General features: G+C 47.6%; 1 protein-coding gene across 1 annotated transcript in view; it reads left to right on the top strand.

The window, feature by feature from the left end:
- Window positions 1-202: 202 nt before the first annotated feature.
- Window positions 203-17,518, top strand: part of LOC139392283 (protein spire homolog 1-like) — a 238,181-nt gene continuing 220,865 nt past the window's right edge. Inside the window, exons 1-4 of the mRNA XM_071140153.1 lie at window positions 203-455; window positions 7,113-7,144; window positions 7,724-7,954; window positions 15,386-15,511. Coding sequence (XP_070996254.1) covers window positions 203-455; window positions 7,113-7,144; window positions 7,724-7,954; window positions 15,386-15,511 — 642 coding nt within the window. The remainder of the gene's footprint in view (window positions 456-7,112; window positions 7,145-7,723; window positions 7,955-15,385; window positions 15,512-17,518) is intronic.

Below are 17,518 nucleotides of genomic sequence, written 5' to 3' on the forward strand. Positions count from 1 at the left end.
ACGGACATCACAACGCGGTTCGACGTTTATTTAGTTCTGTAGCAATACCTGTTTCGTACGCCTAAATACATATTTTTTTCTGTCGAAGACTGCCATTATTTACGTGGCTATAATAATGGTGTGAAGGTGGATAAACGGCCAGGGACCAAGGCTTCTCCAAGATTTCGGCGTTAATCAGTATCTGAACGCCGGTGCCGTGAACATGGATATCGCCGATGGAGCAGAGGAGCTTTCCTTGGAGGAAATCTTATCGTTGTACAGCCAGCCGATCAATGAAGAGCAGGGATGGGCTGTTTGTTACCAATGTTGCAGAACTTTGGTTCAGAAACACCGGAGGGTTCATTCCAAGACCTCCAGCGCTTCAGTTGGGGATTTGCCGAGAAGGATTGAAGGTCCTGGCGATGTACGGATTCTGAGAGATGGAACAGTTCAATTGCACCACCAAGACGGCACAGGTAAACAACAGTGTCTGTCAAAATCGGACCTACTTTGAAGCCTATCTAGGCTCCCCTAGTTGCATGGTTAACTGAAGTGAACATAACTAATGGGTTAGGATACACACGTGTATAGACTCCATGCTTCTCAGAGATTGGATCGGATTTCCACATCTTTACTGTGGCAGAGGCCTAAACCAATTACCTTGTCAATTCACTGATATTACACATGGAGCTTGAATATACAGTGTTTAGGCCTACATATTTGTATCGTTCAGCCAAACAGGCTTAGTAATGCCTGTTAATTATGAATGCAATTATTTGTTCATGATTAATCACTGTATCAATCATTTTTGATTGCAATATGCCTTGTAATCAAATCATATATGTTTGTAAACAATGCCTTTGACCAGGATCCATCACTCACAGACCTGATGCTCAATGGGTATTTGGCCAGAGGTCGGCTGCATCCCAATCTCTCCTTTCACCCTTCGAGTTGACTTGTTCACTTCCTTTCATTGATTTTAAAGGAAATGACTGGTATCTGGAAACTTCCTGTAGGCTAGCTGATGCCTACACCATGCTTTTACATGTGTGGGGAGTAGTGAACGAGTGCACACTTCGGGAGGAAGGAGAGATTATTGGGACGCAACCGTGGAGGTAGAGCGGCTGCTTACCTGTGTAGTGTTGGTGAGCCTGTGGAGGTAGAGCGGCTGCTTACCTGTGTAGTGTTGGTGAGCCTGTGGCAGAAAGCTGTAGTCTGTCTAGCATGTGGTTTAATGTCTGCGTAGGTAAGGGGAAGTAGTTGACACCACAGCCGCTGGCACTGGGTTTGATTTCCTTTTCACGCTGTTGTGTTATCTTATTACCCTCTGCCACACACACACAACCTCCACTCTCTCACTGTCGGAGGCCATTAGATGGTGATAAATAATGGGCCGCTGGCTGGGATTGGTTGTGTTCTGGTTTGGTTTGTCAAACCTGTGTAACGTCACATCCCGAGCACAGTCTCTGTTAATGTGTCTATCACACTTCTCATCAGAAAATGCAAAAACAACCCTCCTGTTTGACTGAATCAGAACTTGAGTGGTTGGGTCCTGCAGATTTATAAGGTGAGGTATTTTGGGAAGGAAGGTCTGTACTGGGCAGTACGCACTAACCTCTGAAGTGCCTTGCGGTCGGAGGCCGAGCAATTGCCATACGCGGCAGTGATGCAACCGGTCAGAATGCTCTTGATGTTGCAGCTGTAGAACCTTTTGAGGATCTCTGGACACTTGCCAAATCTTTTTTTTTTCCCGAGGGTGCCCTCTTCACGACTGTCTTGGTGTGTTTGGACCATTATAGTTTGTTGTTGATGTGGACACCAAGGAATTTGAAGCGCTCCACCTGCTCCACTACAGCCCCGTTGATGAGATTGGGGGCGTGCTCGGTCCTCCTTTTCCTGTAGTCCACAATCATCTCCTTAGTTTTGGTTACGTTGAGGGATAGGTTGTTATTCTGGCACCACCCGGCCAGGTCTCTGACCCTCCTCCCTATAGGCTGTCTTGTCGGTGATCAGGCCTACCACTGTTGTGTCATCAGCAAACTTAATGATGGTGTTGGTGTCGTGCCTGGCCATGCAGTCGTGGGTGAACAGGAAGTACAGGAGGAGACTGAGCACGCACCCCTGGGGAGCGCCAGCGTTGAGGATCAGCGTGGCAGATGTGTTGCTACATACCCTCACCACCTGGGGGCGGCCCGCCAGGGAGTCCAGGATCCAGTTGCAGTGGGAGGTGTTTAGTCCCAGGTTCCTTAGCTTAGTGATGAGCTTTGAGGGTACTATGGTGTTGAACGCTGAGCTGTAGTCAATTAATAGCATTCTCACATAGGTGTTCCTTTGTGAGAGAGGGGGAAGCCACTAGCTATACCCAAAAAGGGCCACTTCATGACCGTAGTATTCATATTATCTATGTTAAAGCTACAGCGGTATGTTACGAGGCCCCTGGTCTCAGCTACACAACTGAGAGATGGATGGATTGCACAGCAGGTGTAAGAAATGGGGTGTGGGAGGAGGCATGTTATGCCGATTTGGTCTGACATCTCTTTTTAACACCAATGGCTGGGCCTGGAGGGACCTCCTCCTTCAAGATAATGTCATTCTGACTGCCCTTGTTCTGAACACCTCCAAAACAAAGGTCATGGGGTTTGGTAAGATCGCTCCTCTTTCACCCCAGCTGCCAAACAGGTTTGATTACTACCTCTGAGGGTTTAGAGCTTGAGGTAGTCACCTCATACAAGTACCACCTAAAACTTCTCAACTGGGAATATTGAACCACCAGCTGATTCAGATGGACATCCATGCTAGATTACGGCGACGTAATGCTTATAGGACTCATCTGCAAACGGGTCATCTCTGTATACCTGTCGCAAGACCCACTGGTTGACGCTTATTTATAAAACCCTCTTAGGCCTCACTCCTCCTTATCTGAGATATCTACTGCAGCCCTCATCTTCCACATACAACACCCGTTCTGCAATCTGTCCCTCATACATTAGTCACCTAATCATCCCCAATTTACAATTGGCTCATTCACCTCCCATGTAACTACTCCCCAGGTTGTTGCTATGAATGAGAATATCAGTCAACTTGCCTCGTAAAATAAACAATTTTAGCTGTTCTTGCCATAATAGGGACTTGGTCTTTTATCAAATAGGGCTGTGTTCTGTATACCACCCCTACCTTGTCACAACACAACTGATTGGCTCCAATGCATTAAGAAGGAAAAAAATTCCGCAAATTAACTTTAACAAGGCACACCCGTTAATTGAAATGCATTCCAGGTGACTACCTCATGAAGCTGGTTGAGAGAATGCCAAGAGTGTGCAAAACATGTGTTATTCATTTTTATATTTCTTTCTCCGTATGGACTCGAGAGGCGACGGTCGAGAGCCGTGAGTCCTCTGAAACACAACCCAACCAAGCCGCACTGCTTCTAGACACAATGCCCACTTAATCCGGAAGCCAGCCGCACCAATGTGTCGGAGAAAACACTGTACACCTGGCGACCGAGTCGGCGTGCACTGCCCCCGGCCCGCCACAGGAGTTGCTAGTGTGCGACAGGAAAAGGAAATCCCTTCCGACCAAACCTGGATGACGCTGGGCCAATTGTGCGCTGCCCCATGCGTCTCCCGGTCGCGGCTGTCTGCGACAGAGCCTGGGCTCGAACCCAGAATCTCTAGTAGCGATTTGATATAGGGGGCGCTCTTTAAATTTTTGGATAAAAAAACGTTCCCGTTTTAAACAAGATATTTTGTCACGAAAAGATGCTCGACTATGCATATAATTGACAGTTTTGGAAAGAAAACACTGACGTTTCCAAAACTGCAAAGATATTGTCTGGGAGTGCCACAGAACTGATGCTACAGGTGAAACCAAGATGAAATTTCAAACAGGAAATGCCCAAGATTTTGAAGGCGCTGTGTTCCAATGTCTCCTTATATGGCTGTGAATGCGCCAGGAATGAGCTTACACTTTCTGTCGTTTCCCCAAGGTGTTTGCAGCATTGTGACGTATTTGTAGGCATATCATTGGAAGATTGACCATAAGAGACTACATTTACCAGGTGCTCGCTTGGTGTCCTCCGTCGAAATTATTGCGTAATCTCCAGCTGCGTGTATTTTTCCATTTGCTTCCGAGGAGAAACCCAACTGCCAGGAATGACTTATTATCGAATAGATATGTGAAAAACACCTTGAGGATTGATTCTAAACAACGTTTGCAATGTTTCTGTCGATTATTATGGAGTTAATTTGGAAAAAAGTTCGCCGTTGTAATGACTGAATTTTCGGGGGTTTTTCTTAGCCAAACGTGATGAACAAAACGGAGCGTTTTCTCCTACACAAATAATATTTTTGGAAAAACTGAACATTTGCTATCTAACTGAGAGTCTCCTCATTGAAAACATCTGAAATTCTTCAAAGGGAAATTATATTATTTGAATGCTTTTCTTGTTTTTGTGAAAATGTTGCCTGCTGAATGCTAGGCTTAATGCTATGCTAGCTATCAATACTCTTACACAAATGCTTGTGTAGCTTTGGTTGAAAAGCATATTTTGAAAATCTGAGATGGTTAACAAAAGGCTAAGCTTGTGAGTGAATATATTTCTTTCATTTCATTTGCGATTTTCATGAATAGTTAACGTTGCGTTATGGTAATGAGCTTGAGGCTATAAATAGGATCATAAATAGGCTATGATTACGCTCCCGGATACGGGATTGCTCGACGCAAGAAGTTAAGGTACCACGTTCATCTGTACACACTATAGTACGCAAGTATAAACACCATGGGACCACGCAGCCGTCATACCGCTCAGGAAGGAGACTCGTTCTGTCTCCTAGAGATGAACGTACTTTGGTGTGAAAAGTGCAAATCAATCCCAGAACAACAGCAAAAGACCTTGTGAAGATGTTGGAGGAAACCGGTACAAAAGTATCTATATCCACAGTAAACCGAGTCCTATATCGACATAACCTGAAAGGCCACTCAGCAAGGAAGAAGCCACAGCTCCAAAACCGCCATAAAAAATCCAGACTACGGTTTGCAACTGCACATGGGGACAAAGATCATACTTTTTGGAGAAATTTATTCTGGTCTGATGAAACAAAAATATAATTGTTTGACCATAATGACCACCATTATGATTGGAAGAGCACAGGGCGCCAGTGGTGAATTTGCCAATCTTGGTGATCTCTGGCAAATGCCAAACGTCCTGCACGGTGTTGGGCTGTAAGCATAACCCCCACCTGTGGACGTCGGGCCCTCATACCACCCTCATGGAGTCTGTTTCTGACCGTTTGAGCAGACACATGCACATTTGTGGCCTGCTGGAGGTCATTTGGCATGGGCTCTGGTAGTGCTCCTCCTTGCACAAAGGCGGAGGTAGCGGTCCTGCTGCTGGGTTGTTGCCCTCCTACGGCCTCCTCCACGTCTCCTGATGTACTGGCCTGTCTCCTGGTAGCGCCTCCATGCTCTGGACACTACGCTGACAGACACAGCAAACCTTCTTGCCACAGCTCGCATTGACGTGCCATCCTGGATGAGCTGCACTCCCTGAGCCACTTGTGTGGGTTGTAGACTCCGTCTCATGCTACCACTAGAGTGAAAGCACCGCCAGCATTCAAAAGTGACCAAAACATCAGCCAGGAAGCATAGGAACTGAGAAGTGGTCTGTGGTCACCACCTGCAGAACCACTCCTTTATTGGGGGTGTCTTGCTAATTGCCTGTAATTTCCACCTGTTGTCTATTCCATTTGCACAACAGCATGTGACATTTATTGTCAATCAGTGTTGCTTCCTAAGTGGACAGTTTGATTTCACAGAAGTTTGATTGACTTGGAGTTACATTGTGGTGTTTAAGTGTTCCCTTTTATTTTTGAGAATTACAACAATACTGAATGAACCCACTTATTTTAACTTAATATAATGCATAGTAATATCTATTTAGTTGCAACTAAATAATGAAACATGTTCAATTTGGATAAAATAAATGTTGGCGAAGAAAGTAAAACTGCAATATGTGCCATGTAAAACAGCTAACATTTAAGTCCCTTCCTCCGAACATGAGAACATACGAAAGTTGGTGGTTCAATATTCCCAGTTAAGAAGTTTTAGGTTGTAGTTTATTATAGGAATTATGACACGGCGACTATACCTTTTGACAATTGGATGTTCTTATTGGCACTTTAGTAATTATATTAAAAACCCAGAAATACGAGTTTTTGATAATTTTAATATGGTTAAATCCGGAAAATATCATTTCGAAAACAAAATGTTTATTCTTTCAGTGAAAAATTGAACCGTTCTGTATTTTATCAGACGGGTGGCAACCCTAAGTCTAATTATTGCTGTTACATTGCACAACCTTCAATATAATGTCATAATTATGTGAAATTCTGGCAAACTAATTCATGTCTTTGTTAGGAAGAAACACAGTTCGCAACGAGCCAGGCAGCCAAACTGTTGCATATTCCCTGACTGCTGCACCGAACGCAAGAGAAGTGACACAATTTTCCTAGTTAATATTGCCTGCTATCATGCATTTATTTTAACTAAATATGCAGGTTTAAAAAAATATACTTCCGTGTATTGATTTTATGAAAGGCATTGTTGCAGGAATGTACCTAGCCATCGACTGTGCTTTTTTTTTACCGCAAATGTGTTTTTGGTAAATCAGCCGTTTGGCAAAGTTGAAGTAGGCTGTGATTTGATAAGTTAACAGGCACCTCATTGATTATATGCAAAGCAGGACAAGCTAGATTAACTAGTGATTATGTGAAGATTGATTGTTTTAAAAAAAAAACGTTTAATGCTAGCTAGCAACGTACCTTGGCTCATTACAGCCACAAGGTCCTTTTTGGAAAGGCACTCGCGTAACAGGCGGTCAGCCTGCCGTGACAGGCGGTCAGCCTGCCGTGACAGGCGGTCAGCCTGCCGTGACAGGCGGTCAGCCTGCCGTGACAGGCGGTCAGCCTGCCGTGACAGGCGGTCAGCCTGCCGTGCAGTTTCCTCATGGATTGCAATGTAATTGGCGTCCAAAAAGGCAGATTATCGATTGTTATGAACTTGAAATCGGACCTAATTAATCGGCCATGCCTCTAGTGTATATTTGACTAACTTTTTTTCTATCTTTTTTTTTCTAGATAAACCCAGACCTCCCAACACTTCCTTAGAGGTGAGTTACATATACCCTGTTTCCAGAACTGGGCCTTGTATTCCGCTTTTACAGTAAGACTGTGGTAACATTTAGCCAGGTGTGTTTCATGGAATGAGAAGCAACCCCATTACAGAGCCCAGTGCCCACCATGAAAACCATTATAAGCCATTTGTACCAGCCTAGCATGACCGCTATGACCCTGTGGGGTTTGTACCAGCCTAGCGTGACCGCTATGATCCAGTGGGGTTTGTACCAGCCTAGCGTGACCGCTATGATCCAGTGGGGTTTGCACCAGCCTAGCGGACAATGGTCCGTTGTGAAGCCCAGCAGCAGAGACCGCTTGGTGCTGAGAAGGGGTTTGTTTCTCATTCTTTATCACTCCCAGACGTTTGACTGACACACTAAAATGGAAGGAAGACCGAAGCTTTTCCCATCCTATGAATCTACTGGCTCCGTACGTGACAAACACCGGCTGTTGGAGTTGGTTAGTGTCTACTGGCTCCGTATGTGACTGAAACACCGGTTGTTGGAGTTGGTTAGTGTCTACTGGCTCCGTATGTGGGGGAATAACGGCCTGTTGTTTTTTTTGTCTTGTAGGTGATTGAATCTCTGGGAATCATGATCTACAAGGCGTTGGACTACAGTCTGAAGGAGAGCGAGGAGAGAGAGCTCAGTCCGCCTCTGGAGCAACTCATCGACATGATGACCAACATGGCAGAGAAGGAGAGGGACAGTGACCCCTGCCATGATGAAGGTTATGAGGCCACCGAGGAGGAGGAAGACCCAAACACTGTCTGTAATATTAAAAGATTCAGAGACGTCCTCACGGTACGTCTTGTCTGACCTAGTTACCTGTAACATGTTATGATGGTACTGGTCTGACTGTCTCGACTACATTGTTACCTGTAAGATGTTATAATGGTACTGGTCTGACTGTCTCGACTACATAGTTACCTGTAACATGTTATAATGGTACTGGTCTGACTGTCTCGACTACATAGTTACCTGTAACATGGTATAATGGTACGTACTGGTCTGACTGTCTCGACTACATAGTTACCTGTAACATGTTATAATGGTACGTACTGGTCTGACTGTCTCGACTACATAGTCACCTGTAAGATGTTAGAACGGTACTGGTCTGACTGTCTCGACTACATAGTTACCTGTAACATGTTATAATGGTACGTCCTGTCTGACTGTCTCGACTACATAGTTACCTGTAACATGTTAGAACGGTACTGGTCTGACTGTCTCGACTACATAGTTACCTGTAACATGTTATAATGGTACTGGTCTGACTGTCTCGACTACATAGTTACCTGTAACATGTTAGAACGGTACTGGTCTGACTGTCTCGACTACATAGTTACCTGTAACATGTTAGAACGGTACGTCCTGTCTGACTGTCTCGACTACATAGTTACCTGTAACATGTTATAATGGTACTGGTCTGACTGTCTCGACTACATTGTTACCTGTAACATGCTAGAACGGTACTGGTCTAATTACTAGCCTGAGTGCCAGTCCATTGTGCTATAGGAGGAGACAACAGGTCTGGGACCAGGCTATAGAAGGAGACAACAGGTCTGGGACCAGGCTATAGAAGGAGACAACAGGTCTGGGACCAGGCTATAGGAGGAAACAACAGGTCTGGGACCAGGCTATAGGAGGAGACTCTAGTAGGGCTGTGTGTCTCTCTATCCAACCTTCCCTCCTGGTCTATGTATAGGTCTCTAGTAGGGCTGTCTCTCTCCAACCTTCCCTCCTGCTCTATGTATAGGTCTCTAGTAGGGCTGTGTCTCTCTCTCTCCAGCCTTCCCTCCTGTTCTATGTATAGGTCTCTAGTAGGGATGTGTGTCTCTCTCTCTCCAGCCTTCCCTCCTGTTCTATGTATAGGTCTCTAGTAGGGCTGTGTCTCTCTCTCTCCAGCCTTCCCTCCTGTTCTATGTATAGGTCTCTAGTAGGGCTGTGTCTCTCTCTCCAACCTTCCCTCCTGTTCTATGTATAGGTCTCTAGTAGGGCTGTCTCTCCAACCTTCCCTCCTGCTCTATGTATAGGTCTCTAGTAGGGCTGTCTCTCCAACCTTCCCTCCTGCTCTATGTATAGGTCTCTAGTAGGGGTGTGTCTCTCTCTCTCCAGCCTTCCCTCCTGTTCTATGTATAGGTCTCTAGTAGGGCTGTGTCTCTCTCTCCAACCTTCCCTCCTGCTCTATGTATAGGTCTCTAGTAGGGCTGTGTCTCTCTCTCTCCAGCCTTCCCTCCTGTTCTATGTATAGGTCTCTAGTAGGGGTGTGTCTCTCTCTCTCCAGCCTTCCCTCCTGTTCTATGTATAGGTCTCTAGTAGGGCTGTGTCTCTCTCTCCAACCTTCCCTCCTGCTCTATGTATAGGTCTCTAGTAGGGCTGTGGCGGTCATGACATTTCTCCAGCCGGTGATTGTAAAGCAAATAACGGCCGGTCTCACGGTAATTCACCATTAGTTACCATGGATGATCTACGATTAAGACTATCCAACGGGACATTAAACTGTAATATCTCATGTTGTTGCGAGACGTGGCTGAACGATGACACTGGTCCATTTGTTTGGGTTTTCCTTGCATCGGCAGGACAGAACAGCTACGTCTGGTAAGGAGGAGTTGTGTCTTTGTCAAGAACAGCTGGTGCGCAATGTCTCATATTAAAGAAGTCGTGAGGTATTGCTCGCCGGAGGTGGAGTACCTTATGATAAGCTGTAGACCACACTATCTACCAAGAGTTCTCATCTGTATTATTGTAGCTGTCTATTTACCACCACAGACCGATGCTGGCACTAAGACCACACTCAACGAGCTGTATCAGGCCATAAGCAAACAAGACCATGCTAATCCAGAAGCGACGCTCCTAGTGGCCGCGGACTATAATGCAGGCAAATTTAAATCCATTTTACCTCATTTCTACCAGCATGTTAAATGTGCAACCAGAGGAAAAATAACTCTAGACCACCTTTACTCCACACAGAGACACGTACAAAGCTCTCCCTCGCCCTCCATTTGGTAAATAATAACCATAATTCTATCCTCCTGATTCCTGCTTACAAGCAAAAACTAAAGCAGGAAGTACCAGTGACTCTCTCAATCCAGAAGTGGTCAGATGACGCGGATTCTACACTACAGGATTGTTTTGTTGGCACAGACTGGAATATGTTCCGGGATTCATCCAATGGCATTGAGGAGTACACCACCTTCGTCATCGGCTTCATCAATAAGTGCATCGATGACGTCATCCCCACAGTGACTGTACGTACATATCCCAAACAGAAGCCATGGATTACAGGCAACGTCTGCACTGAGCTAAAGGCTAGAGCTGCCACTTTCAAGGAGCGGGACTCTAACCCGGAAGCTGATAAGAAATCCTGCTATGCCCTCCGAGGAACCATCAAACAGGCAAAGCGTCAACCTACTCCACTGCTCTGGCGCTGGTCGGATGTGGCTTCAACTATTACGGACTACAAAGGGAAACCCAGCCACGAGCTGCCCAGTGACCATGCCTACCATGCTTTTTTTTATGCTTGCATCGAGGTAAGCAACACTGACGCATGCATGAGAGCACCAGCTGTTCGGGACGACAGTGTGATCACACTCTCCGTAGCCGACATGAGCAAGACCTTGAAACAGTGCTTTGAAAGGCTGGTCATGGTTCACATCAACATCGTTATGCCAGAAACCCTAGACCCACTCTAATTTGCATACCGCCCCAAACAGATCCACAGATGACGCAATCTCAATTGCACTCCACACTGCACTTTCCCACCTGGACAAAAGGAATACCTATGTGAGAATGCTGTTCATTGACTACAGCTCAATGTTTTACACTATAGTGCCCTCAAAGCTCATCACTTAGCTAAGGACCCTGGGACTAAACAGCTCCCTCTGCAACTTGATCCTGGACATGCTGATAGTCTGCCCCCAGGTGGTAAGGTTAGGCAACAACACGTCTGCCTTGCTCATCAACACTGCAGCCCCTCAGGGGTGCGTGCTCAGCCCCCTCCTGTAGTCCCTGTTCATCCACGACTGCGTGGGCAAACACGACTCAAACACCAGTAAGTTTTCTGGCGACACAACAAGTAGGCCTGATCATCGACAACGATGAGACAGCCTGTGGAGAGGTGGTCAGAGACCTGGCAGGGTGGTGCCAGGACAACTACCTCTCTCAATGTGAGTAAGACAAAGGAGCTGCTCGTGGACTACAGGAAAAGGAGCGCTGAACAGGCCACCATTAACATCGATGGGACTGGAGTGGCGCGGGTCGAGTTCCTAGGCTTCCACATCACCATCAAACTATCATCGTCCAAACGCACCAAGACAGTCGTGAAGAGGGCACGACAACACCACTTCCCCTTCAGGAGACTAAAAAGATTTGGGATGGCTTCCCAGATCCTCAGAAGGTTCTACAGCTGCACCATCGAGAGCATCCTGACCGGTTGTATCACCACCTGGTATGGCAACTGCTCGGCATCTGACTAATGCTCTACCGAGGGTAATGCGTACGGCCCAGTACATCACTGGGGCCAAGCTTCCTGCCATCCAGGACCTATATAATAGGCGGTATCAGAGGAAAGGCCAGAAAATTCAGACTCCAGTCACCCAAGTCATTGACTGTTCTCTCTGCTACCACACAGCAAGTCTTGGCCAAAAGGCTCCAAAACAGCTTCTACCCCCAAGCCATAAGACAGATTTTTAACAACAAATTAGTTTTTGTGCTGCTGATACTCGCTGTTTATTAACTATGCTTAGTCACTTTACAAATGACATTGACTAACCTGTACCCTGTCGTGGAAATGTCCTCTATTTACCAAATCATGAGAGCAAACCACACAAGTCAGTTAGTTATCACAAGTCCATCTTTAATTATATGAGCTCTATCACAACCCTGTGACTCTCAGATCAATTCAGTGTCTATAAATTAATTATCTGAGAGTCCTTACACATTGCAAATGAGATCCTTTATAGCAAAGACACACACATAGCCAGACAGCATTGGCCATAATTTATCATTCAGCTTTGTCTCCTAAACTATGTTATTTTCTCAAACTCCATAAACAAATCCTCCATATCAACAGCCATATATCAAATCCATCCTATCTTGACAAGATCACAGAGACACATTTACTGGCACACAGACATTGTGGAGCCAAGAGATCCACGCTTGACCTCTCCCCTCTCTGCGGCCCAAATAACTTAGTCTTGACAGAGAACAGATACTGCAACCCCGCCACAGTATTATACAAAACACATTCTGATGAGAAGTAACTTACAAACATATGATGAATATAAAACATCTGATTATTCCCCAACAACCGCCGCACATTGACTCTGTACCGTTACCCTCTGTATGTAGCCTCGTTACCATACCGTTACCCTCTGTATGTAGCCTCGTTACCATACCGTTACCCTCTGTATGTAGCCTCGTTACCAACCTGTGCCCCCTGTATGTAGCCTCGTTACCAACCTGTGCCCCCTGTATGTAGCCTCGTTACCAACCTGTGCCCCCTGTATGTAGCCTCGTTACCAACCTGTGCCCCCTGTATGTAGCCTCGTTACCAACCTGTGCCCCCTGTATGTAGCCTCGTTACCAACCTGTGCCCCCTGTATGTAGCCTCGTTACCAACCTGTGCCCCCTGTATGTAGCCTCGTTACCAACCTGTGCCCCCTGTATGTAGCCTCGTTACCAACCTGTGCCCCCTGTATGTAGCCTCGTTACCAACCTGTGCCCCCTGTATGTAGCCTCGTTACCAACCTGTGCCCCCTGTATGTAGCCTCGTTACCAACCTGTGCCCCCTGTATGTAGCCTCGTTACCAACCTGTGCCCCCTGTATGTAGCCTCGTTACCAACCTGTGCCCCCTGTATGTAGCCTCGTTACCAACCTGTGCCCCCTGTATGTAGCCTCGTTACCAACCTGTGCCCCCTGTATGTAGCCTCGTTACCAACCTGTGCCCCCTGTATGTAGCCTCGTTACCAACCTGTGCCCCCTGTATGTAGCCTCGTTACCAACCTGTGCCCCCTGTATGTAGCCTCGTTACCAACCTGTGCCCCCTGTATGTAGCCTCGTTACCAACCTGTGCCCCCTGTATGTAGCCTCGTTACCATACCTGTGCCCCCTGTATGTAGCCTCGTTACATACCTGTGCCCCCTGTATGTAGCCTCGTTACCAACCTGTGCCCCCTGTATGTAGCCTCGTTACCAACCTGTGCCCCCTGTATGTAGCCTCGTTACCAACCTGTGCCCCCTGTATGTAGCCTCGTTACCAACCTGTGCCCCCTGTATGTAGCCTCGTTACCATACCTGTGCCCCCTGTATGTAGCCTCGTTACCATACCGGTGCCCCCTGTATGTAGCCTCGTTACCATACCGTTACCCTCTGTATGTAGCCTCGTTACCATACCTTTACCCTCTGTATGTAGCCTCGTTACCAACCTGTGCCCCCGTATGTAGCCTCGTTACCAACCTGTGCCCCCTGTAAGTAGCCTCGTTACCAACCTGTGCCCCCTGTATGTAGCCTCGTTACCAACCTGTGCCCCCTGTATGTAGCCTCGTTACCAACCTGTGCCCCCTGTATGTAGCCTCGTTACCAACCTGTGCCCCCTGTATGTAGCCTCGTTACCAACCTGTGCCCCCTGTATGTAGCCTCGTTACCAACCTGTGCCCCCTGTATGTAGCCTCGTTACCAACCTGTGCCCCCTGTATGTAGCCTCGTTACCAACCTGTGCCCCCTGTATGTAGCCTCGTTACCAACCTGTGCCCCCTGTATGTAGCCTCGTTACCAACCTGTGCCCCCTGTATGTAGCCTCGTTACCAACCTGTGCCCCCTGTATGTAGCCTCGTTACCAACCTGTGCCCCCTGTATGTAGCCTCGTTACCAACCTGTGCCCCCTGTATGTAGCCTCGTTACCAACCTGTGCCCCCTGTATGTAGCCTCGTTACCAACCTGTGCCCCCTGTATGTAGCCTCGTTACCATACCTGTGCCCCCTGTATGTAGCCTCGTTACCATACCGGTGCCCCCTGTATGTAGCCTCGTTACCATACCGTTACCCTCTGTATGTAGCCTCGTTACCATACCGTTACCCTCTGTATGTAGCCTCGTTACCAACCTGTGCCCCCGTATGTAGCCTCGTTACCAACCTGTGCCCCCCGTATGTAGCCTCGTTACCAACCTGTGCCCCCCGTATGTAGCCTCGTTACCAACCTGTGCCCCCTGTATGTAGCCTCGTTACCAACCTGTGCCCCCTGTATGTAGCCTCGTTACCAACCTGTGCCCCCTGTATGTAGCCTCGTTACCAACCTGTGCCCCCTGTATGTAGCCTCGTTACCAACCTGTGCCCCCTGTATGTAGCCTCGTTACCAACCCGTGCCCCCTGTATGTAGCCTCGTTACCAACCTGTGCCCCCTGTATGTAGCCTCGTTACCAACCTGTGCCCCCGTATGTAGCCTCGTTACCAACCTGTGCCCCCTGTATGTAGCCTCGTTACCAACCTGTGCCCCCTGTATGTAGCCTCGTTACCAACCTGTGCCCCCTGTATGTAGCCTCGTTACCAACCTGTGCCCCCTGTATGTAGCCTCGTTACCAACCTGTGCCCCCTGTATGTAGCCTCGTTACCAACCCGTGCCCCCTGTATGTAGCCTCCTTACCAACCCGTGCCCCCTGTATGTAGCCTCGTTACCAACCCGTGCCCCCTGTATGTAGCCTCGTTACCAACCCGTGCCCCCTGTATGTAGCCTCGTTACCAACCCGTGCCCCCTGTATGTAGCCTCGTTACCAACCCGTGCCCCCTGTATGTAGCCTCGTTACCAACCTGTGCCCCCTGTATGTAGCCTCGTTATTGTTTTGTAAATTGCTTTTTACCTTTTGATTTAGATAGATATATATATATATATATATAAAAATATATTTTTATAATCAACTCTTTTCTTGAACTACATTGTTGGTTGAGAGCTTGGTAAGTAAACATTTCAGTCAGATTGTATTCAGCGCATGTGACAAATACAATTTAGGGTCTGAATACTTTCCTAATGTATTGCATTTTTTATGTGTGTTCTAAATGATATTGTCCTGATAATGGATTACTTACTAGAGCCCGTTGCTAGGGAACATCATCCATCAACAACCTCTCTCCGTCACACTCTGTTCTGAGCTGTCATCTCAAGCTCCTTCCTGTAATGATCCGTGTATACATTAAATTATCAGTATATGACCTTGTCTGCCGTCCCTCCTCCTTCTCCCAGCTGTGTACGTCCCACCTGCCCAGCCCCTCTGATGCCCCTAACCACTACCAGGCTGTGTGTCGGGCGCTCTACGCCGAGACCAGAGAGCTAAGCACCTTCCTGGAGAAGATCAGGAGTGCCAAAGAGGTGAGGTACCTGACACGTTTATTCACCCAATCCCTTACTCACTGAAGAGGTGAGGTACCTGACTCTGCAGCAGCTGATCAGTTTGACATAATGTGTGTTGGAGAGGCCCGGAGTCTGATCAACAGCTCTAACAGTAGAAGTGTTTCAATGATCAATTAGCTAGAATGATCCCATATTCTGCAGACCTGCTCAGAATGAGGATCTTAACCAGGCAAGGCACATCTCCAAAAGGAGACAAAGCTGCTTGGTGTTGTCAGTTTATCCATATTTGACCAGAAAGCACTGTCCAGGTTTCTCCCTATTCAGAAAGGGTTCCTGGTCCAAACTAATTAGCCTAGTTACTGCTAGACCGTTTACATTAGTTCACTGAGTCGGTAAGGAGATGAATGATCAATTTGAGAGTTTCAACAGATTAATGATTCACAAGGGAGCGTTTCCAACGGGGTTGAGTCCACCGCACAGTCAGCAGCCAGTCCGAGGGAAGCCCAAGGCATGCTGGGATGACAGCAGGGGACTATCTGGTTTAACTTGGTCAGTGAGGCAAAGGACACTGGGAGGTCTCTGTGCTGTATCTAAATAGTCTACAGTGGCTTCCTCTCCTTCCCTACACCATTTGTAACCTGGCTGCTGTGTGTAACCTGGTTGCTGTGTGTAACCTGGTTGCTGTGTGTAACCTGGTTGCTGTGTGTAACCTGGTTGCTGTGTGTAACCTGGTTGCTGTGTGTAACCTGGTTGCTGTGTGTAACCTAGTTGCTGTGTGTAACCTAGTTGCTGTGTGTAACCTAGTTGCTGTGTGTAACCTGGCTGCTGTGTGTCACTTGGCTGCTGTGTGTAACTGTGTGTCACTTGGCTGCTGTGTGTCACCTGGCTGCTGTGTGTAACCCGGCTGCTGTGTGTAACCCGGCTGCTGTGTGTAACCCGGCTGCTGTGTGAAACCTGGCTGCTGTGTGTAGCTGTGTGTAACCTGGCTGCTGTGTGTAGCTGTGTGTAACCTGGCTGCTGTGTGTAACCTGGCTGCTGTGTGTAGCTGTGTGTAACCTGGCTGCTGTGTGTAACCTGGCTGCTGTGTGTAGCTGTGTGTAACCTGGCTGCTGTGTGTAACCTGGCTGCTGTGTGTAACCTGGCTGCTGTGTGTAACCTGGCTGCTGTGTGTAACCTGGCTGCTGTGGGTAGCTGTGTGTAACCTTGCTGCTGTGTGTAGCTGTGTGTAACCTGGCTGCTGTGTGTAACCTTGCTGCTGTGTGTAGCTGTGTGTAACCTGGCTGCTGTGTGTAACCTGGCTGCTGTGTGTAACCTGGCTGCTGTGTGAAACCTGGCTGCTGTGTGTAACTGTGTGTAACCTGGCTGCTGTGTGTAACCTGGCTGCTGTGTGTAACCTGGCTGCTGTGTGTAACCTGGCTGCTGTGTGAAACCTGGCTGCTGTGTGTAGCTGTGTGTAACCTGGCTGCTGTGTGTAGCTGTGTGTAACATGGCTGCTGTGTGTAGCTGTGTGTAACATGGCTGCTGTGTGTAACCTGGCTGCTGTGTGAAACCTGGCTGCTGTGTGTAACCTGGCTACTGTGTGTAGCTGTGTGTAACCTGGCTGCTGTGTGTAGCTGTGTGTAACCTGGTTGCTGTGTGTAACCTGGCTACTGTGTGTAGCTGTGTGTAACCTGGCTGCTGTGTGTAGCTGTGTGTAACCTGGTTGCTGTGTGTAACCTGGCTGCTGTGTGTAACCTGTGTTGTGTGTAACCTGGCTGCTGTGTGTAGCTGTGTGTAACCTGGCTGCTGTGTGTAACCTGGCTACTGTGTGTAACCTGGCTGCTGTGTGTAACCTGGCTGCTGTGTGTAGCTGTGTGTAACCTGGCTGCTGTGTGTAACCTGGCTGCTTTGTGTAACCTGGCTGCTGTGTGTAGCTGTGTGTAACCTGGCTACTGTGTGTAACCTGGCTGCTGTGTGTCACCTGGCTGCTGTGTGTAACTGTGTGTAACCTGGCTGCTGTGTGTAACCTGGCTGCTGTGTGTAACT

Source organism: Oncorhynchus clarkii, chromosome 32 (assembly GCF_045791955.1).
Source record: "Oncorhynchus clarkii lewisi isolate Uvic-CL-2024 chromosome 32, UVic_Ocla_1.0, whole genome shotgun sequence".
NCBI classification, from domain to species: Eukaryota; Metazoa; Chordata; class Actinopteri; order Salmoniformes; family Salmonidae; genus Oncorhynchus; species Oncorhynchus clarkii.